Source organism: Typopeltis vanoorti, chromosome 19, assembly GCF_054136105.1.
Source record: "Typopeltis vanoorti isolate ZY-2024b chromosome 19, IOZ_Tvanoo_1.0, whole genome shotgun sequence".
Lineage (NCBI taxonomy): Eukaryota > Metazoa > Arthropoda > Arachnida > Uropygi > Thelyphonidae > Typopeltis > Typopeltis vanoorti.
The window spans coordinates 69634299-69659236 of NC_143567.1; the positions used below are offsets into that span (position 1 = coordinate 69634299).

Sequence of the window (24938 nt, forward strand, 5' to 3'; positions counted from 1 at the left end):
ATTAGGAACAAGAAGGAAGAGTTTTTGGCCATGGTTGGCACTTCCAGACCACAGGTTATAGGTATTAGTGAAACATGGCTGACTGTAGATGATATAACTAGTGGGATTGAATGTGATGGGTATAGTGTGTTCAGGAATGACAGAGAGAATAAAATGGGGGGAGGAGTATTGTTGATGATAGCTGATGAGCTCCAGCCAAGGAGAATAGAAGTTGAATTGCAGGATAGAGAAAAGAGCACATTTGAGGCCATCTGGTGTGAGATTGTGGCTAGCAGAACTAAATATACAATTGGGTGCTGCTATAGACCAGGTGATGGAAAAGATGGTGGTGACAGTATGCACAAGCAAATAGAAGAAATGAGTAGAAGGAGGGTGATTATTATGGGAGATTTCAACTATGGTCGCATTGATTGGAGTGAGGAGAGGACACACGGGAGGAAGGAACTGGATTTTATGCGGTTATTAAGGGATAACTATCTGCGACAGCATGTAATGGAAAATACTAGGGGTCAGAGAGTGCTTGACCTAGTAATTACATCTGAGGATTTGGCTGTAACAAATATGACCACATTGCCACCAATCGGTGAGAGTGATCATAGGGTCTTAACTTGGGAGGTGGCTAAAGGTGTAGAATTTTCAATTAAGACAGGGTACATGTGGAATTATCGGGCGGGAAAGTATGACAAGCTTAGGAGTTTGATTGGTTCAGTGCCATGGCATGTACAACTGCAAGGACTAGAAGTTGATAGTGCATGGGAGGTAGTTAAGAAGTGCTTGCATGAAGCAATGGCTGACTGTATACCTAGAGTCCGAATAATAAATCAAGTAGGGGTTAAATGGATGAATAACACCATTAAGCTTGAGTTGCAAAAAAAGAAACAACTATGGAGGGAATTTAAGGAGAAGGGTGACCGGCAGGCACATGAACGGTATAAAGCGCAGGCCAGGAGGGTGACGAGTGTGGTAAGAAAAGCAAAAAAGGATTACGAAAGAACATTGGCCATGCAGGCTAAAGAGAATCCTAAACAGTTTTTTAGATATGTAGCAAGTAAAAGGAAAAATGTACATGGCAGATTGATTTTAAAGAATGCCGATGGTAGGGAGGTAACTGAATCAGTTGAGATAGCTGAGTTACTGAGTGAGCACTTTGCAAGAATATATCATCCAGTTGGTGACATTGCAGAAACGAATAAACCAGTAGATTATACGGGAATTGTGGTGAATGAAGTGGAGGTGAGTAGTCTATTGCATAACCTCAATGTCAATACATCTGTGGGATTGGATGGTATACCAGCTCGTGTTGTACGAGAAGCAGCTAAAGAATTGTCAGTACCCTTGACCATTTTGTTTAATTTGAGTCTCGGGTCTGGGTTAGTCCCGAGCGGGTGGAAAGACGGGAAAATAGTTCCACTGCATAAAGGTGGTTCCAAGACTGCTGTTGTAAATTACCGACCGATTAGCATATCAGGAATCATTGTCAAGGTCTTAGAGAAATTAGTCAAGAAAAGAATACAGGATTGGATAGATGAAAATGGGATATTGTATGGGGGACAACATGGTTTTGTGAAAGGTAGATCATGCCTCAGTAACTTGCTCACATTTTATAACACAGTGATGGCTGAACTGGATAGGGGTAATGGGTTTACAGTGATACTACTGGACCTTGCCAAGGCCTTTGATAGGATACCACATGGAACCCTAATCAGTAAACTGGAGCAGATGGGTATAGATATAGGTTTGGTGAGATGGATAAGAGGGTGGTTGAAGGAGAGATATCAAAGAGTGGTTTATTCAGGAGTGGAGTCTAAAAGACGTCTTGTGACTAGTGGAGTGCCACAGGGCTCTGTTCTGATGAACAAATTGAAAAGCAGTGGCTTTTCAATTTGTTCATCAATGATATTGGAAAGGATCTGAGAGGAAGTGTTCACTTGTTTGCTGATGATGCAAAGTTGGGTAGAGCAATTGTGAGTGCACAAGATGTCAAAATTTTACAGGATGATTTGGATAGTTTGGAGGACTGGGCTAGGAAAAATGGATGTCAATTTAATGTGGCAAAGTGTAAGGTTATGCACTTTGGGGTGAAAAGAATAGCAGCAGTATATCGCATTGGTGGAATCATACTCCAGGAGATTGATGAGGCCAGGGATTTGGGAGTGTTGGTGGATAGGGAGTTGAAGTTTAGGGGGCACATTGCAAAAGTAACTAAAACAGCTCACCAAATCACTTGGCTTCTGAAAAATACTTTAACATGCAGAGACGAACAAGTTGTTGTTCCTCTGTATCGAGCCTTGATAAGACCCCATCTGGACTTCTGTGCCCAGCTATGGTCACCAGGGTTTCTTCGTGATGGGGAGGAAGTGGAGAGGGTCCAGAGACGAGTGACCAAGATGATAGCAGGTCTGTGGAATGAACCTTATGAGAATAGGTTGAAGATTTGTGTGTTGCAGAAAGTGGACGATAGGCGAAGGAGGGGTGATATGATTGAGACATTCAAATTACTGAAGGGTTTTTATAGGATTGATCCAGAAGATATTTTTGAAAATATGACTGGTGGTGGGAGGACTAGGGGCCATGCATGGAAGCTGGGCAAGAGCGTGGTTGACAAGGGTGTTAGAGCTAGGTTCTTTACTTGGAGAGTGGTAAATGAGTGGAATAAGCTTCCAGAGTCTGTTGTTTGTGCTACGACCATGAATGAGTTCAAGGCAAGGTATGATAGATACTGTGTGAATGTTGAATAGTTGTTCTTGACATGATGTTAGGGCCTCCCTCGATGAGTCTGTCGACTCCTTGGAGTTTCCCGGAACATTAATAATAATAATAATAATCAGTGTTAATGTTTCTGCTGATGTTGCTACCTTCTATACCATTGCATTGGTTTGTTATGAACTAGCTTCTCTCTTTATATAGGTCTTTCAACTTTTTCCTTTTGAGGAAAGCTTGTTCTTCCTTTCCCCGTTCCATCCTATTTTGTTTTACTGCTTGTTTGAATTTTAACCACATATCCCAATTCCAGGTAACATTATGCCAGCCTGGTTGGCCGAGTGGTTAGCATATCTGCTTTCCAGCCAAAAGGCTGCTGGTTCGAATCCTGCCATAGGTATAGATGATGACGGTAGTTGCAGTTGGTGGAATGGATGGTGGAGACGGAGAGTGGTAGAGTAGGTGCCCTCCCTTGATGAGCTCTTGGACTCTCTGGAGGTGTTATGTAATAATAATAATTATTCCAATTTGAACATAGGGTCTGGAATTTGGTTCAAAAGATCCATGCAGTGGAATTAAGTAGAACTAGATTATGATCTTACATGTTGATATCAAGATGTTTTTATCTGAATTATCCTATTTATAAGGGAAGAAAAAATATAAATTCGATCAAGATTGGTACCAATACTTTGATTCATGCATGTGTAAGCCTGGAGATTAGGATTGTGAATCCTGCATATGTCTACTAGTTGAGTATTGTCGAGACATGTTTTTAGCTGTGCATATCCCACTTTCCCACTCCTGAGGTGTCCTTCTATTTCGTCTAATGTGTGGTTTTCAATATAATCCCGGTCTCCATCTGCTATGATGTAGTGGGCACCATATAAATATGGCTTCAATTCCTGGAAAAATTTTCATCTAACTGTTCCATTGAATTCTGTCTTTTAAGATTACATGATGGTCAGCATTCATAATTAACAATTTATGGAGACACAACACGTGTGTTGTGTCTCCACCAACAAAATTAAGAAATTTACTCAGTTCTTCCAAAGATCCTCTTTCATACCTACCCACCCAGGGGTTTACAAAATCCAATGTACATGTAGCCTACCCTACATAGAGGAAACAGGACACATGATCCTAATCAGAAAAGATGAACAGAAACGACACATTAAATACTTTCATTATGGTAAAATAGGCCTATCAGACCACGCACTCTGAACATACCATAGAATTGACTGGAACACCAAATCCCTACACCACACCAAAACTTGGTTTGAGAGAAAATTCAAAGACGCCTGTGAAATGCTAAAACACTATCCAAACCTGAAAAAAAATGACGGATTGATCATTCCAAGAATCTGGAGGACCCATCTGCTACCCTTGTAGCAACCGGAACAAGCCCAGAAGAAAATCTCAATACGAGAGGACTTTAGAAATGATTAATGCAGTTCTGTTTTTAATTTATTTATTTTAAAAATATATTTTATGTGCTTTTTTTATGTATTTTAATTTAATTTTAATTTATTTTTATATTTATCTGTTTTTTTTTTAATTTTATTATTATTTTTAATCTATTTATATATATATTTTTTTAAAATTTAATATTATTAATTTAGTTTTTTCCAAAAGCAGTCAGGCTAGGTAAAAGATTAATAAGTAGTTAGATTAATTTTACCTTTGTAAAGTGCAGTGGCATGTAGCTTGTATCTTATACATACGTATTTTCCTGATGATGACCTCAATACAGAGGTCGAAACGTTGAATGTTACTTTCCTATATTAAGTAAAGTAATTATTTTAACACGTGTGTTATGTCTCCATAAATTCTTAACTATGTTCCATTGAATGGAGCATAAACATTTATAAACCTTATTACACATCCACAGTATTTCTGATCTATCGTCAAGATTCTCCCTTCTGCATCCCTTTGGATATTACAGAATGACCCAAGGAGATGGGGGGGGGGGGGAATTCTTATTCTTATCAAGAATAAGAACTCCTACTCAAACCTTGTTAAATCTTCCAAAGCTGCAATAAGAAAGAAGTGGATATCTATCAGTTAAAGTTTTTATATCTTTATATCTGCAGAAGTATGTTTCTTGGAGAAACAAAAACGTGATATTATGGTGTAGCATAAGTTTCCATATAGTTTCTTGTTTAATTTGTCTGTGAAATCTTCGTACATTTAATAAGGCAATGCAGAAAGGGGATGCTATGATTGATGAAGTGTCATTGGTAAATCTTTAACTTTTAACTTTTGGATGTTCCTGATGAGATCTTCAATCTTTGTGTAGCCTGCTTCCTGTAAACTGTTTTCCAGTTTTTTATGGTTGCTTTCCATTATTTCAATTTCATGCCTATCATTCTCGATTTGGAAGCTAATTATTTTCTTTTCATGTAGATCAGTGTTTCTCAAAGTGTGGTATGCGTACCCCCGGAGGTACGCGAAAGGTCGTTAGAGGGTATGTGGCAATTTTCAGCTATGCATAATTAAAGGAGTCATTATATTTTTCAATAAACAGTGCGATTAGAGACAACCGGGATAAAACGGCACTAACTAATAATCATATCCCCTCTCCAACAGAAACTGCTGTATAGACCAAGCAAAACCATATGTTGCTGGTGGAACATATGGTTTTGCTTGACACCATCCCCTGTCGTTAACATGTTAAAACTAAGAAATATATAGTGAATGTGTTTCAGATATTATGGAATTCGGTTGAAGGGAATTAGCATTTCAACTCAACTGTTGAAATGCTAATTTGTCTTTAGTTTGTGCGATCTTTTGTTAATACCCCACCAATCATTCAGTTCTTCGCTGCTCTACGTATCTCAAGTCTTGTAAATTACTGGTAATTTTTGCTTCAAATAATGGGAAAGAAAATGATGCTATTTGGGTAGATGACTTTGACAATGCACACAAAGAAACTGTTCTCGATGCCAAAAGTAGTGATAGCGAGTAGGGGCTTCTTGGTAAGTCGCACCATTTTCAATTTTTTTCTGAAAACTTTATTTTCAGAAAATTCCCGCATGTATCTGGCAACACCATTTTTTAGCTTTAATTTTGGGGAAAAAGTTAGAATTATATTCGAGTAAATACAGTATTTTTTTAGCTTTCAAATTCTTACGTATGGATTGTTGGTTAAAGATTGGATTTATAAAACCCCAAAAGAGAGCAATATAGCAAATACAAGTAGCTGTAAGCAACAAGAAAACGTTGATATTGCATCTGGATCAAATGAAATTGATAAGAGTGTGTCGTCTGACATTTCTAGAGAACCAAAATTTAAAAATAAATTATATTTTTTGTTTACATGAACATATAAATTCAAATAAAATAGACATTTAATTTTAATTAATATTAATTAATTAATTTATTTTATTAATTAATTAATTAGGGGTACTTGGTAATAATGAAAATTTAAGAAGGGGTACACAGATATCTGAAGTTTGAGAAACACTGATGTAGATGATAATCGTCCTGAGAAAACTGAACCAGTAAACTTTATTATATTTTCTTTAATTGTATCGCTCGCTTTTCCTTTATTAGAATGATGATGGTTCTTCATAGTCCATAAACTCTTCTGAGCCTGAAGAGTTTTCATTTGATAATCCACAACATTCTCCATCTTTACATTTTTTATTACTTCCTTTTCTTTTACATGTAGTTCCTTTTTTCACTTTTTTTTGTTTATCCTCAATTTTTTTATTAATTCATCTTTCATTTTTGATGATCTCTGCATATTAAGTTCTTTCAGTTGTCTTACTTGCTTTTCTCTTTCTTTTCCAATTTCTCCTTGTAGAACAGTTTCATGTTTTTGCATTTTGTTTTGTACCTGTTCAGTGGTTATACTCGGTTCATTATTGGTAATTTCAACTGATGTTATTCCATCTATATTTGACTGGGAAAGTGGCTCCTGCAAATCTGGAATTTTGAGGCTAATTTCTAGCTGATTTAGTCACACAATTTTTGTGATTTTACCAAGTGTAGTTTGTTTAAAAGCCCTGTCTTTACTAGACTGAATTGGAAGATCCGGGTACCCTTCATTATGCCTCTCTGATATATACAGTGTTCTAATTGGCTCTACCAGTGCTCCCACTCTTTCAGCAAAAGTTCTAAAAGGTCTTCACAGATTGAACACCTCATCAAGTTCATCCAAAACTTAAAGACTTACCAGTGACACTTCGTTAATCATGGTATCTCCTTTCTTCATGGTGTTCAGAACTTTCGCTTTTCTTACAGGGTTTGAGACACTGATTTCTGATATGTCCAATCGCTATACATTTGAAACATTTAGATTTGGGACAGTTACCACCCAAGTGATCGTATGAACTACAATGCAGGTTCTTTTTTGAACTACAACTAAAATACCTTTGTACTCCAGGATAGTTTACCATAATTTGGGTTGTACTGATGTTCACAAAATTTGATACAGGCATCTTCATATCCATTGTGAATGTGACATTACCAGAAAACCAGTTTGGATCATCATCTGATGAACCTTTTTGTATGTTACTAATCTTATCCCATTTCGAGAATGTCTGTATACGAATTTCATTACTGTTCTCTATATATTTCAACGAAAATCTTTCGATTTTTACTCTTTTTACTTTGCTCCCAACCATTACAGGAATAACTGTGCTACCCTTGAAAGTAAAACCCTGTAATAGTTTGTCCCTGGTTTCCACATTTGTAACTACAATTAAATATTTCCCTCTGCCATATAGGATGAAAGAATAAATCCTATTGGCACTGACTATCTCTTTTAAAACCTTAATCACCCATCTCGCTTCTTCACAACCTGGAATTTCAACTCCTAGAGTTCGCATCCTTAGAGGAATTGCTACCATTATCTCAAGTGGGGAAAAAGACTAAAACCTCTGTGTTGAATGTAAGAGAGGGGAAAAAAAAACTTTCAGTCATAAGATCGAGAATTAAACAATCCTGTGATACAGAAGCAACTCTAAATTTTATATATTTAGTTTAATCCTTTATCCAAATTTAAGCAAACAAAGTGTGCACCTGAAGTATCTTCAGGACTGGGGCAACTTGTGGCAAAGGTGGACTAAGTTCTCATCACTTTCCTTAGTATTCCATAATGCAAAGCACATCTCCTTGCAGACATGTATAATGCTGTGCATTATGGGAAGGGTCACTACCCAGACTGGTTTCGACCTTTATTGAGGTCTCTTCAGTGAGAGCCAGACCCAGAGGTGATACCAAGGTTGAAGCAACGCAGAACTCATATTTCCATATGCCAGTTGCCAAAAGGTGTCACACCTTATTATTAAATTACTCTGGATTAGAGAAAGATAATGGAAGTTTTCTCCCACTTGGTTAGAATATAAATTATTTGGAAAGTTCTGCATTGCTTCAACCACGATTTTTAACATTGCTTCAACAAAGAGCCTAGTCAAAGGCATTGTCAGTTTCCTTGTACATTCTCGCAAAACCCTAGCTGATATCCCATCTAATCTCACAGCTGTATTTACATTGATATTCTGCAATATCGTAAGAATCTCCAATTCATCCACCTCTGTTTCCACAGCAGTCTCTGTTACATATGTCACAGCAGTAACCTCATTTGGATGATATACCCTTGCAAAGGGGGGGGTCTCTCAGCTCAACCTATTTTATCTGCTTAATGAAATAACTCTTTGAGATTTCCTTTGGACTGCTTGGCTAGATTCTTCTCGTAATCTGATTTTGCCTTCTTTATCATGCTGGTCACCTTTTTGCCAGACCCTTGTGCTGTTCATGTGTTTGCTGGTCAACAAATCTAATAATAAACCCTCTACAGCATTTTCTTCTCTTGCAGCTCATACTTAATGATAATACTCATCCATCTAACTCCTACCTGATTAAACTCCTCTTACCTTAGGTATACAATTTAATACTGCTTCCTCTAGATGCCTCTTAACTATCTCCTATGCATTACTAACATTCAAATTCATCATAATCATTGTCAGATTTCTGCCATGTACCATCAAGGAATACACATGATACTATGATAGTACTGCATGAAAAGTTTACATTATTAATAACTTCCTGCTGACAGCTTCCTCCAAATTAGTCTGTTTTCTCTTGTACCGGTTATCTCTAAATTGCATTATCTCTATGGTGCATCTAACTATGGTGTATAAGTTCACCTAAATCTTATTCTTCTTGTGAATCATTTTCTTGGCTTCATGGTATCAGAACACCTGTTTTGTAACCTTTCCTTCACTATTCTGTTTAAGGACCATACCACATGAGATTAGCTCTCTCACACGTTTCCGAATGCTATGAGTGCCGAGTTCTTCTTTTCTAATACCTTCATTTTTAATATTATTCTGCCATCTGTTTGCTACTTTAATTTTTCTCAGAATTATCTTATCTCTGGTCATTAGTCTTTAATTAACTGCTTTATTTCTAACTCAGCACACAGATCCATAAGTTAAAATTGGTTTGAACACCGTCTTGTATACAGCTGGTTTAATGTTACTTATTTTTCTCTTATTCCATATAATTTATTCCTTTGACTTCCTACCATATCAGCTTTGTTAATTATGTTATTTATTTCAATATATGATAAATAGAGAGAGAGAACTAGGAAGTTATGTAAGAGTGTGGTTAGTAAGGGTGTGTGGACTATTTTTGTGTGCAGAGTAGTGAATAAGTGGAATGGATTGCAAGAATTAGTTGTGAGTACCCTGACAGTGAATAAGCTTAAAGAAAGGTATGATGGGTAAAGTGTAGATCTCCCATGACAAGTCTCTGGACTCCATGGATATTCCTGTATAATAGTAATAATATTTCCATATTCAGTTTGCAATTGTACCTAAATATCTAAAATATTTTACTTATTCTATAGGTTCCTATTCAGAATGCAGCTCATGTTTGCAATGTTTCTACCTGTTTTCAGTCCCTGTCTTTTTTATTGCTAATTTTCATTCCAGATTCGTTGCAGCACTTATTCAATTTAGTTAAAGAATTTTGTGGACTTGTACTAGATTTATTTAAGAGTATATTACATCATCTGCATAAAGAGCTTAAATTAGCATATCCATTTCTGATATCACACCTGATGCCACTTTCCTTCATAGTTTGATCCATAGAGATGATGAATAGCAGTTTATGTAGTTGGGCACTCTTGTCTCATATGATTTAACATCAAACTATCTCCTTCACTTCTAATTGTCCATTGAAACTCAGCTATAGACTATGTTACCACGAAGCTGTGCTCCTATTTAATCCGTTTTGTAAATGTTTTCCTTCCAACCTCAACACCAAATTGAAAGTGTAAAAATAGTTCTTAACAGACTAAAGAACTCTGAACAGCTATGAAAAAAAAAGTACACTTCTGTTTTTATATTGACCATGAGCAAGTCCTAAATGCAATGCACTGGAAACCAACTAAGCATGCTTGCCTGTGTGCCAATAAAGTTCAGTAATGTTGAAGCACTTCAGGTATTGCCACTACTAGAAAACTGTCAGTCACCAATCAAACAGATCATCATATGAAATGCAATAGCTGCAGACTTGATATCAGAGAAAGATAAAATAATTTATGTGTGTGTGTGTGTGTGTGTGTGTGTGTGTGTGTGTGTGTGTGTGTGTGTGTGTGTGTGTGAGAGAGAGAGAGATATTCCTGTTGTTAGTGGATGGATGTTCAGTGTATAAAGATTGATGAATCAATGCACAAACTTCTGCCCAGCCTCAACCAGCTTTTTCTGTCCCCTGTGCCTCCCCTCTGTTAAACAATTTTTATGTATCTGAAAGATTCTAATTGTATGCTGTAGCAGCAGCTAAAAAAAAGTTTCTGAAAGAACTGTTATAACTAAAAATCTAGTGCTTGATGAGTTTCTTTAAAATTCATTATACTTAAAATTAGCTTATATTTTGAATTCTGCACAACTATCAGATGAAAAGATCCATAACCTAGAAAAGAAAACTAAAAAAAGCTTAAAAATAATTTTAATATTATAATACAGGAAAACCTCGCTTAATGCAATTAATCCATCATTAATGTGTGCTAAGCGAAATCATGTTAAGTGAATACAATATACTATAGGAATAATTACAATACATCCATCAGTTAGCGTAAATTTGGAAAAAAAAAAATTATAAGCTACATTAGAGGATAAAATCATCCAAGTTAATAAAAATCAATTGCTTAAATTTTTATTTAATGTCTAATTGATTGACCTATTTTTTTTACAAAAAAATTAAGTAAAGATGTTTGAATAGTGCTCGACATTTTCATCTTGTCATGCAATTTGCAATAGCTGGCAATTGCTTTATCAAGATTTCTGCAGACTTTGAAGCTTTGTTCTATACCAGGATCAGCATCAGACAAAATTTCCTTAGCATGCTCAGTGTGATTGAAAACTACCTCAAGTTCTTTTGCAGGTAGCTTCTTAGTCATAACATTCTCTTCTTGTTTGCATTCCTTATCTTCTTCTTCTTCTTCATATGCATGCTGTTCTTCTAGTAGAAGGAGATCATTCTCCCTTAACTGTTCTGAATGGGAATTGAGCAAGTTTCTCACATCTTCATTATCCAGTTTATTAAATCCAATTTCTTTTCCAATTGTGCTGATTTCTTCAATAATGTTAGATAGTGAATTTTGCACATGATAAATTAACATAGGCTTGAATTTAAAGTTGCCTTCTGCATTGCCTCCTAATAAAAGTGTAAGATGATCTTTACATACTTTGTATCCTGGTTGAGATGCTTCAGTTTTAGCTAGGAAAGTTTTCCTTTGCATATGTTTCCAAAAGAGACCAGTTTCATCGATGTTGAATATTTGACGATCGTCATAATCACCCTCCTGAATTATCCTTTGTAATTCTTCGGGAACCTTGGCCACTGAATCTTTATCAGCACTAGCAGATTCCCCAGTTATTCTTATGTTATGCAGTCCAGCTCAGATTTTAAAACAGTCAAACCATCCTAAACTCACAGTAAAACTTTCACATTCCTCTTGAAATTTGGTCTCTTTCAATCAGGTGAAAATATTGAGAGCTTTTGCCTGAATATTCCTTGTACTAAGAGGTATTCTTTTTTGGTTACAATCCTCAATTCATAGTGATAGAAGATATTCCATCTCAATCATTAAAGGCTTCTATTTTGGATGAGCTGCATGCTTAAAGAAGCAGTAGCAACTTTTCCTTGTTCTTTCTATTCTTCGCTCTTATTAATATAGTCCGAACTGTAGACTCGCTGTATCCTATGTCTTGTACAATCATTGTATCTAAATTAAAGCAAAATGAAGGAAAAGTGACTGAGCAAGAGAACAGAGTTTGCACGTGTGCTGCAATGACAGCTTTGAGTCAACTGCTAAGTGTCACCGGCCACTGCCTGCAGCACTGCCATCCACTGACTGCTACATTGACATGTGCTGCTGCTCGCCACAAAAATTTCACTTAACGTAAAATTTCACATAATAAAAAAATTACTTTAACTGATTAATTACTTGCTTAAAGCAGGAAATAATATCATTTCACTTAATCATGCTAACTGATTACAATAATAAAGAATTGTCAAATTTGCGTTATGTGAGGTTTTCCTGTACTACATTAGACCATCGCTATAGCAGACCTAGGGATCAGAGATATAGGGGACCTCCATTGCATTCCAATCCAGTGGGGGGGGGGGGGTTCTGTTTTGCTGGAAACAGATCAGGGAAATTGCCAGAAATCGAATGAAAGAAATCAGGGAGAAAATAACACAAGAAAAATTTTAAAAAAAACCCATAAAGGATATTGCAAGAAACAGAACAAGGGAAATTGCTAGAAAAATACAACAAAAGAAATATTGGAATCAGAACTAAGGCAGTGGTGAGAAATCTCTCATTGAGAATAGAACACAAATGATTGGTAGGAACCATCCAGTCCAAAGAACCTTGAAGAAGTACTTTATGTGAATAATGGATTGCAACCTTTGAAAGGTGGGTTATGAATCTTTTTTTTTTTTTTTTTTTTTTTTTTTTTTTTAAATCATACTATTGCATATATCATAAATAAAGTGGCTCACTCAGTAACAAATGATGCCCTTTGGTTGGGAGGATATGGATTCAAAACTCATTAATGACACAAAAACCTTTATAAAGGCTTTTTAATCAAATGCGAGTTAGTTTCATATGGAGATAAAAAGGTTTTTCTTATCAGAAATTCAGATTTTTTATCCTGAAAAGCAAGCAAACCAGAAAGAAGAACACATACACACACAGTAAACAGACATAATACATAGGCTTTATGGTTGCCTTGGTGGTAATTGTAAATTCCTTAAAAAATACACCATTTACATCAAAGAGTGTGTAGCTCACAAATACATTTTAAAAATTCTGTTCTTTCATGTTGTGAAGGAATTGACAGTTATGTTTTATGTACTATTTAACAGATTTCATTTTCTTTTATGTATTTCAGGAATGTTAACAGCATTTTGTGGCCGTCTGGGATGGAGTAATCTTGAACTACTGTTATCTCAGTACCAAAAGCGACTGTATTTTGGAGTTCAGAGAGAGCTGTGTGAATTGCTACAGTTGACAACTTTAAATGCACAAAGAGCTAGAATTATTTATAATGGAGGATATGAAAGTTTAGCTGCTCTTGCTTTAGCAGATCCAAATGACATTGAACTGTTACTAAAAAACTCAAGTCCATTTCAGAGGTAAGAGGAATAACTTCACAAAAATATTTAACAATACAGACAGTAGTACCTGGTCGCTTTGAGTTTTTGCTTTATGAGTTCATTGGTTCATGAGGGTTTTTTTTTTCCCCCAAGTATCCACAAAATCAAAAAATATCAACATTAATTGCAATAAATTAATGCTAAATATTCATAAATACTGCATTTCAAACTTAATGCATTGCTATACAATACAGAACTACTGTGCATATGTTTGTTTAAGCAGAGGAGAGCATCTCATTGACTCACGCAACATAATGCAGTTACCATGCGGATGTTACAAAAAGTGGTGTTGTTTTACTCTTCATTTCTGCTAGTTTGTCTTATTTCAAATTTTACTCCCTTATTAATACTGAACAGTATGCCGAAACAAAATAATCTTATCAAGAATAATATTAATTAAAAAAAAAAAAAAAGGAATAACAGTGAAAACAAAATATGAGTTCATAAGCAAATATGTGGCAAAAATATATCTTTGTGGAAATATTACCAAAGCACTTCAACTGTGTGTATAATTTTAAAAGATAAAGAAAAATATTTGAAGGAAATTAAAAATCTGCAATTCATGCAGTTTACATAGTTATGTGCTAAAGAACTTAACAACATTATTTAACATTACTATGGTCAAATTTTATTGTTGAGAATGTAATTCCTGTTTTAACATTACATGTATGGGAAATAAATTTGGAACAAATTAACTCATAAAGTTGGGAGCTGCCTGTACATATAATAATTACTGTAATAAATTTAGTTTAATTCTTTATCCAAGTGTAAGCGAACAAAGTTTGCACCTGAAAATATCTTCAGGACTGAGGTAAGGTGGTACATTTCTTGGCAACTCGTAGCAAAGGTGGACCAAGCTCTCAACACTCCTTGTCTCAGTATTTCCCATAATGCAAAGCACATCTCCTTGCAGACATGTATACTGCTATGCATTAAGGGAAGGGCCACTACCCAGACCGGCTTCGGCCTTTATTGAGGTCTCATCAGTGGGAGGCAGACCCAGAGTGGTGATACAAAGGCAGAAGCTATGGGGAGGTCATACTTACCTATATGAGTTGCCTACCGGTGTACAACCTTATTATTAAATTACTCTGGATTTAGAGAAAGATGTTTGAAGTTTATTTTGTACTTGGTTAGACTATAATAAATTTAGTTTAATCCTTTATCCAAGTGTAAGCAAACGAAGTTTGCACCTGAAAATATCTTCAGGACTGAGATAAGGTGGTACATCCCTTGGCAACTCGTAGCAAAGGTGGACCAAGCTCTCATCACTCTTAATGCCCTTCCCTTAATGCATAGCAGTATACATGTCTGCAAGGAGATGTGCTTTGCATTATGGGAGATACTGACACAAGGAGTGATGAGAGCTTGGTCCACCTTTGCTATGAGTTGCCACGGGATGTACCACCTTACCTCAGTCCCGAAGATATTTTCAGATGCAAATATGTTTGCATCTGAAATTTTGTTTGCTTACACTTGGATAAAGGATTAAACTAAATTTATTATAGTTTAACCAAGTGCAAAATAAACTTCCAACAATAATAATTACTGTCTTTTTATTTTAAATATTTGTTACACCATGTTTAAGGAATCTTAGAAATCACCAGTGATATATACATAGGAATTCAGCATTTGTACCTAATTTAATTGGATTGGTCTGATTGAGTACCAGGTTGTTAAGAACAAATTTCAGAGTCAAGTTTACTTTGAACAATGATAATCAGTGTAGTGTTCTGTCCTTTTAGTATATTGCATTGATACAGTCACTTTTTTGCTGTTATTTGATAGTAGTGTGTTTACTGAATGATAATATTCCACAAACCTACTTTAAAAATTTATCCCCACCCCACCCCCTCTTATCCAGAAGCAGGAAATCCCATCATCTTTGGAAAAATTTTATCTAGCTGTCATTGAGTGTTGCTACTATATTACGATATTAATAACTTTTCATGCTAATCGAAGTTTTAATTCTATTCAAAAAATTTCTCATTCCTGACATTGAAACACCTGATAGGAATGAATTACCATGACAACCTGCAGGTATTTGAATGCTATTAATGACTGAAAAAATTTTTTCTAAAATTTTTGACTTTATGCTGAATTAGTTGGACTCAAGAAAATGTAGTTTTATTTTCCAGAGGTAGAAACATCAATATGATGTGTTCTATCCTTTAGGTGCCTTTTATCTAATTAGCTTGGACCTACCATAATGGTTCAAAATTAGGGGATATTAAGTCCTATGAGAATTAGTTCTAGTAATTAGAATACTGACGAGTGTGTATTCTATAATATATACTTTGATATCCAGAGCAAAAATGTACTTTCAGCACTGCTGAAATTTTGAATATTCATATTGTTTCAGTCAGAGAATATTCTATACCACAATGCAGTGTGTATTAGTTTGAGTTAAATATAAAACTGAAGTAAACGAACCAGTCCTCTCAGGAATGCAGTCTATTTTTTGCTTAATGCCTTTGGAATTAACTGGATGGATATGTCGAAGAGTTGTCTTTGGATATTGAGATCCTTTCTTTTTTTGTATGTCAGATAGGTCTTCATGACAAATGTTTTGTTGTTTCCATTGGATATAACTGTTTCCGAGAGCACAACATATCTTTTATTTTTTGAAAGGGTTACATCTGAATCTCATTTATGATGTGAGAAGCCTTATATATATAGGGCTTCATAAGGCTTCTTTCCAAGCAGTATATGTGCCAACATTCTGGGTGTGCTAGGTGTGCGGTGCACACCTACAGAATAGTAGCAATAGCATCGATATATTTTTGCATTTATTACTGTTAAAGACTCTCCTAATTGTGATTAATGTTATGATATCATCATCATAACGCTAATTACTGGTATAGACCATGTTGGTCTGTTCCATTGTCATTATCCATCCAATATCCTTTTTTGAGGATTGACAAATAGGGCCATGCCAGGTCAACAGTTAGTGATGCCATCCTGAGATGGAAGCATAAGTCAACTGCAAATGCAGCTGCAGTGGATGACCCACCAAACATGACCATAGAGTGCTATGTAGGATAATGTAAAAACCGCCACTTGTTGGCTGACATGTTGAATGCAGAGTTCCAGGCATTGAATGGAACATTAATTTGCACAAAACACATTAGAACCAAGTCTCACAACATAGTTTTCCATGGTATGACTGCAATATACAAGCCCCACATCATCTGAACCAACATGCACCATTATTTTCAGTGGTGCAAAGAGCATATGTGGTTGATGCCTGGTAAACATCTCTTACCAGAGTGCATATTCTAACTATGAAATCTTGGAGGTAGTGGTGATGGAATGGGCCTATTTTACCTGGTTTGGCCTTGGACATCTGTTTATGGTGCCATGAACATAGAGCTCCAAGAGGTATCTGAACATTCTGGATAATGCAATGCTCCCCACTTTGAGGCATTTCTACAGAACTAACCATTGTCTCTTTCAGCAAAACAGTGCACCGTGTCATAAAGCTGCTGTAACAGCATGGTTTGTGGACATGAATGTCACCACACTTGACTGGCCTCCACAGAGCCCTGATCTCAACCCTATTGAACATCTGTGAGATGAACTGGAGCATCAGGTGAAGTGAAGGGATATCTGCTCCACAACAGTCCAGGAGGAATACATGCTACAGGAAGAATAGTCCAAAATTCCCATTGATCCCTATTGTATGCTTGTGGAAAGTATGCCCCATAGGATTGCTGCAGTCATCGCAGTGGAAGGCGGTCCTGCATCTTATTAAGGTAGATGACATGGCTGCTTGTTCCTCACACTATGGTCCGTTGACTTCTTTCCAAGCAGTATATGTGCCAATATTCTGGGTGTGCTAGGTGTACACCGCACACCTACAGAATAGTAGCAATAGCATTGATATATTTTTGCATTTATTACTGTTAAAGACTCTCCTAATTGTTTCCTGGCTTCATGCAATTCCTAAAATTGAACACAATATATTAATGTTTCATGAAGAGGACACTTTTCCAAATGTAAGCATTGCATCACATTCGCATTAATAACCCAGTTGTGCTGTCACAAATACTGACACCTTTGAGCCCTTTAAACAGAAGTACAGATGGCACACATGTCAAATTCTTAGCATTCTAGTGGTTTTAAACGGTTCAGAAGGTGAGGTAGGGTGTGTGCTGAGACAACAGCATCCAAAAGTCATTAGTGGCTGTGATTGGTTATTGTGAAGCAATCAAAATGAATGTCGTCATTTGTCATGAGTTTCTGTTTTACGTGTGTGAAGTGGGAACTGACATTTTTATGACACTGATATAGACAAGTTTTAATATATATTTATAATTTCTATAAATAATTTTAACTTTCATGCCCATATTTACAATTGGAAACAGTGTTGACGATGTACTGAATGTCCCATTTTCTGCCAGAGCTTTCATGGATTGTATGATTATAGTCGAATGAGGTTGGACTCATGTATAATAAGTAAAATGAGTTATTTCAGCCTTTCTTTGGTTCACTCCGGAAAAATAATAATTTCCCAAGTGATTACTTTTTACGATTTCTGTGCATGTTATGTGGCTGTATTTAAAAATCATATCAGAATTCAAATTATCCTCATCTCATTCTAATATTTGCCAATGATAATCTTGAAATAATCTTGAACAATAGCATGCATGAAGCATAGCTATTGTTCATCTGACCTTTATGCTTTCCATATTTAAAATTATATTAATTGATAAATGAAAGTAAGCAAAGTTATCCTACAACTAATTACATTGGACCAATTAAGATGAGCGAAAACAGTTAGGTATTTGTTTCATCTTTTAACCTCCCTACTGGCCAATGTGGATGAAATAGTGACACCAAATTGCACGTCTTATCTATGTTATTCAATGGGTTTTAGAGCTTCGTATCCAGATTTAGCTCGACGTCGTAGCCAGTTGGGGGGTTAATTGAAAATAAAAATCATAAAAAGCACGGAAATGTATAACTGAGGTAATTTAAATAGAGTAAACATCTTTGCCCCATGAGGGAACAGAGACAAATTTTATTATCAGATCAAGCAGAATAGCTAATTCAAGTGCCTTCTTTTTGGCATGGTTGTTGCCTAAGTTCGTGATTTTACAGATTTTTAGATTTAAGTGAAGAGATATTTTGAAACAAACAAAAAAAAAAGATATAAGGATAATCTTCTGGAATAGCAAGCAGTATCATATAGAGCGATGAGGACAAATATCAGAATGGGGAACTAAACAATGATATGTATTTGTGCCTATAGTCCTACAGAAGTGGAAAGAAGAAGTTTTGAGCCATTAGAGAAGGTAGCTGATACAAAAAAATAAAAAAATAACTATAATAAAATAAAAAATTGATCGTTATAAAAATATAGCTAACGTTGGCTTTATAGGTCGTAATAATTATTTAATAAACCTACTAGTTTTACCACTTAAGCTAGTGGCTTCATCTGGGTTAGGATAAACACAAATAAATATACAAGTGTTAAATATGAATCATTACATAACTAAAAACACCAAATGTGTAGGAACCGTTACACAAAAATACAAGTAAAACAGAAACACATGGAGCTTGAAAGCTGGCACATGGTCAGTCAATGTCCACAACAGATCAGTGATATTCATTTACAGAACCTCGGTTTCCATCCCTTTTGTTGGCGAACTTTCGCTAAAAATCGCAAATCTCCTGAAATCTCATGACATTAGTGTGACCTTCAAATCCATTATGGTGGTACAAAATCTGTTATGCTCGCCAAGGACCACAACCCTTTCAACAAACATTCTGGAGTTTACAATATTCCATGTTCTTGTGGCCTTAATTACATAGGACATACATCAAAAAGTTTAGAAATAAGACAAAAGGAACATATTGGAGATGCCGAAAACAACAGAGAAAACAGTTCAGATCTAGCATTCCATTTCTCTTACACTCACCACAGCATTGAATGGGACAAGAGCTCCATGCCATATAATAGAAGACAACTTCAGCACCTGCAACATCAGAGAGGTTACAATGGTAATCCACTCACAAGGCACTCTCAACAGAAACCATGAGATGATTTTGTATGACATTTGGAAGTCACTCAAATTTCACATTTTTATTACTTGTTGCAAATTTATCCTAACCCAGATGAAGCCACTTAAGCTAGGCTTAAGTGGCAAAACTAGTAGGTTTATTAAATATTTATTATGACCTATAAACCCAGTGTTAGTTATATTTTTATTACATTGGTTTTTTTGTCAAAAAAAATCAACATACTCATCAATGTTGATCATTGTTAGAGGTCCAAATTCCAAAGTAAGAAATGATTACCTGATGTATAGAAATAATTTGGAAAAATTTTGAGCAAACAGCAAAGCTAATAATAATGGTAAGTATTACCTTTTGGATTGCTGTTCAGGACACTGACTAGTTATTATTAACACCACCACATAAAAATATGCTCAAATTCACATTGGGAAAAGATACAAATAATAAGAAAAGTCTCAGTGACCCAATTATTGTTGATAGTAATGTCTTCCCACTGATTTCAGGACAAGAGTATAGAGAGAATTGGAAGTGATCAACATTTAGTTTGAGCATAAATTGAATACTCTGAGTTTTCATCTGGCATATAGGAAAATTGGCCAGAGAACGAACAAACGAACACACACACACACACACACAAATTTAGACAAATGTACCATTATTGGGTATGGGGAGAGGCTAGATGGTGTAGCGAGCAGATAGATGATTAAGAAGTGTAGACAGTAGTTGTGCAGAGGAAAGTTCTCCCCCACAATAAGTGCTTTGACTCTTTGGAAGTGTCACATAATAATAATAACAACTAGTGTCTTAAACATTGATCTACATGCATCCTTTAATTGGTTGAGAACAATTTAGTCATTCAATGCCACCAAAACAGTCTTGCCTGTCTCTCACAAAAGAGATCTTGGCACACCTACACTTGCCCTCAGTAATTCAAAAATCACCAGACATAGTCAGATATTTCTACTTGGACTTTACATTTACATTTACCTCCAGTCTCTCCTAGCAAAAACATGTATCAGTAACTTCCTCAGCATCATATCCAGAAAAACTATGCATTCTCTTTCATTCAAGATGCTATTTTACACTTAACCAACTCTTAACTATATACAGATCCCAAGTCCACACATGCTTAGAATACTGCTCACATGTTTGAGATTGTGCACCTAAACTTCCCAGAGGAGAGCAGTTCAACTCATAGGTTATCCCCTATCTTATAGTTTCACTTCAACCTCTATTTCACATATGCATTATTTCAGCACTGTCTAGTCTATAGATACTTCAATGGTCATTGCTCCACTGAACTGGCAACCATCATTCCTCCACCTTCAGTTGCACCTGTTAATACAAGAACAACAGCTAACTAGCATTTCTTTATTGTGCAACTGCAAATGCACTGAACCTGCTTCTCCACCTCTGTCCTCTGGAACAATCTTCCTCTCATAAGTATTCCCAAAAAGCTCAACATGTGACTCTACCAAAAAAAAGTTGATAAACTTCTATCAGAGTCCTCACCTGCACCCAACACATATCACTGATGTCCTTATAGGTCCTTCAACTTTTTGTGTGTGTAATCAATATGTATATAATTTTTTTTTTAAATAGATAATCTGGAAATTTAGAAAACAAATATTGTACTTTTTTCAGACCTTCAATAAGTAAGATGTATTCTACTTTGGGTGAAAGAAATCATTTACTACCAAAAGACTTGTAAACCCATGTCACTATAGTATTCATATCTTTATAGTATTCATAGCTTGTTGGTTGTATGGTAGAGATGATATCTTCTGAACTAACCTGGTGAATGTGGGAGTATCATAAATGCATATTACTTTCCATATAGAGGAATTCAAAGTTTTTGTAATGTCTAATGAACTTCTATAGAAGTTCATCTATAGATTCTGAAACCTATGTCTCTGAAATTATATTCTTGTTTCAATCCCTTACCCAAGCATAAGTGAACAAAGTTTGACCATGAAGTATCTTTATAGCTAAGCTATTTAAGGCTGTTGACTTCACGTCATTTACCTTAATATCCCATAAGGAAAAGCACACCTCCTTTTTGGACATGTGTATTGCTATGCATTATAGGAAAGGTCACTACCCAGCCTGTGTTCAACCTTTATTCAGATTTCCTCAGTTGGAGCTAGACCCATGAAGATAGTGAGGTTAAATCAATGCAGAAGTCATAAACTTTCCATATACAAGTACAAAATGGTGTGTCACCATTAAAATAAAATTTTAAACCTGGTGTATCGTCAATTAATTCCTATCATGGGGGTTTAGAGGATTTTTTTTTATGTTGCTCCCACCCACAAAAAAGTTACTCGTGGGTGGGAGCGACACACACATACACAAAAGTTTTTTTTTTTTTTAATCAATTTTATATATTTTTTGTGTGTTTAATTTATTTTTTACATAGTCTGGAAACCATGCTCTAGAGACCAAACATAGAACATTTTCAATCCACTTCAGGCTTCCAATAAGTGGGACCATGGTCTTACACCAGACAAAGAAATCATCTCTCACCTAATTACAATCAGAAACATCCATGCCTATAGCAGAATTTGAACCCTCAGCTGATTAGCTGGAGAATGGATAAGCTTAGGCTGGCAAATTTTGATAGTTCTGCATGTAAAGCTACAACATTACGAATGTCCTATCAATAATTTTCCTCCAAATTAATATGTTATCTATCAATATTATGTTATTATTAGATATTTCTATCTTCTAAGACTTTTTTTTACTGTATCAATGCACTTAGATCTTGGTCTTCCTCAGGGTCTTTTTCCTGCCATCCTGGCAAAAAAAAAACACTTCTTTTGCTAACTTTACCTCTCTCATTCTGTAAATTTAAGTGCCATACCACCTGAGATTAGCTCTGATAGCAAATTCCTGAATGCTAACAATGTCAGGCTCTTTCCCAGTATAATCATTTTTAATATAATAGTGCAATTGATGCCATTTGTGGTCTCCAGTCCTTGATCAAGTGTTTTATTTCAAACTCAGATTTCAGATCCATAAGTTAAAATTACGATGAACACTAGCTTGAATACAGCCTAGTTTAGTGTTTTGACTAATTTGTCTCTTATTCCATATAAATTTATTCACTTGACCTTGCCAGCTTTGCTGTTTGTCTGTTCCATATTTAATTTGTCATCTTCACTAAAAATTGTGCCTAAATAGCTGAAATGTTTTACTTGTTCTCTATACTCTCCATTTAGGATGCAGGTAATGTTTTTGTTTGTTTTCATTGTCTTTTTATTGAAGATTTTCATAACAAATTTATTAAAACAGTTATTCAATTTAGTCAGGGAATCTTACAGACTTATACTGATTTCTTTAGAGGTATAACATTATCTACATAAAGTAATGAGTGGAGATTAACATCTCCAATTTTGATATAAGTATGAATTCTACTTTCCTTCATGATGTGATTCATATAGATGATGAATAACATTGGAGACAATGTACATCCTTCTCTCATACCACATTTAACATCAAACTATCTTCTTGTATCTCCTTTGATTCTAACTTACAACTCCAATACTAATGATTGATTCTTCATGGAGAAGATATTTTATACAAAGCACAACAGTTCGCTAAGTTGAAACTGAAATTGGCCAGAAAATTGAACAGGTTAGCCTTCCTCAAATGATGCTGTGACAGCAATATTATTCCAGGTTTTCTCAGATTTAAAGAAATGTTAAATTCGGCATAGGCACATCGTATTTACTGATGGGCAAGTTTAGCATTTCTACGGCAACAAATTGCCACTACTAGTGCTTAGTAAGTTAAACAGCTCTATCATCACTCTACATGAAGAACTAATTGTGTTTTAAATCCTGAACTGTGGACTATCCTACATTATATCTCCAAAGTTGCAGCAAAAAAAAGAATTAATAAAAGTTAAAAGCATGCACTTGAAGAAATTTTGAAATCCTACAACAGCAGCAACATATTACATTTCAACTGCAACTTTGCGTGGTCACGAATTTATTGTCATAAGTGCTTACTGGAGAAGTTAAGAACACTTTCAGTCTGGGCCATAACTTTGCTGTTACACCAAAACAAATTCCAAAACTAGAAATCATGATGAATATAGAAAAGGGCATCTACAATCTTTCACCTGCAATGGCTAATAATGTAAGTTTAGACATAGCAAGCATCCTAAACAAGGCTAAACTTCCAAAAAGTAATATAGCATAGAATGAAATAGCTCCCTTAAAAAAGTTATACGAATAAAAATATTATTATATTTAAAAATGATCAAATAGCTCCAAGGATTACTTGTATGTTGAAAAACATGCTAACAAGTAAATATAGGGAAATTATTATCTTTTTTTTTTTGTAAGGATATGATTCAGCCTTACACCTACCCAGCTACTAATAGAAATCTCAAATCTGTCCATTCTTAGAATACTATTCACACATTTGGGATTGTGCACCTAAAACCTCCTTAAAAATTCTTGATGTTTTCCAAGAAGAGCAATTCAGCTAATACTAGTTTCTTCCATCACAGGCTCACTTCATTCTCTATCTCACAGACAGTGTCTCAACTCTGCGAATCTTCTACAGTGAATGAGCAAACATCATTCCTCCATTGGCTGCTTGGCCTGTTAAAATAAAAGCAGCAGCTGTAAATCATTCCTTTACAGTACAACTGCAAACTCATTGAACCTGCATCTTCTCTTCCTCATTTATTCCGTTTACCTCTGTCCTCTGGAACAGCCTTTCCCATGATGTGTTTTCAAACAGTTTCAACCTACAGCTCTTTAAGAAGAATGTCAATAGGTTTCTTCTTTCTCAACCCTTATCTGCACCTCGCACTTGGCACCGATATACTATAGGTTCTTGTATCTCTGGTGTGTGAGATTTAAAAAAGAAAAAAAAAGATGATCATAATGATGATGAAGGCACGTCTTGACTACTGTGCACAGATTTGTCACCTGCATTTCAAAATAACATAAACACAGGAAAACTCACATAAAATACTTCTTTAATGTAAAATTTTTGCATAAATGTAGGAAGGTATCCAGGATTATAGCATGCAAATAAACAATAGCAGACAATTGTAAAAAGCACCACCTTACTAGCTAATGTAAGATAAGCAAACAGTCCATAATTTCCTAACTTAAAACTTTAAAGAAAGAAAAAAAAGATACATGCATACACAAATAAAGTCAGGAAAGATTAGCAGATTTAAAAAGTAAGGAAAAGATGTAGACCATTGGATCTGTTTAAGTTAGTACAGTAAAGTAAAGTTTCGCACCTTTCTTTATAAAGATGTTGTATGAGGAAGCAACTTTTATGAAAGATTGTTGTCCTTTTCCAAACTCTGTGTTTAGTGCAAATAGTATGCTCCACTGAGTCCACACTGTTCAGGCTGGAGCATATTTAACACATTTGCTGCCAACTACGAATATACTCGTATGACACTTACCACCTGCAATGAGATTACCTGTACTGACCTTGAAGAAGTGAAAATGCTTGGTGTGCGGAGCTAGCAGCGAAAGTGTGTATACTCGTAGATGGTATATGAG

The 24938-nt window shown here is 35.5% G+C and overlaps 1 protein-coding gene across 1 annotated transcript in view; it reads left to right on the forward strand.

The window, feature by feature from the left end:
* Positions 1-24938, forward strand: part of PolQ (DNA polymerase theta) — a 379759-nt gene that overhangs the window by 259925 nt on the left and 94896 nt on the right. Inside the window, exon 15 of the mRNA XM_090409009.1 lies at positions 13113-13356. Coding sequence (XP_090265135.1) covers positions 13113-13356 — 244 coding nt within the window. The remainder of the gene's footprint in view (positions 1-13112; positions 13357-24938) is intronic.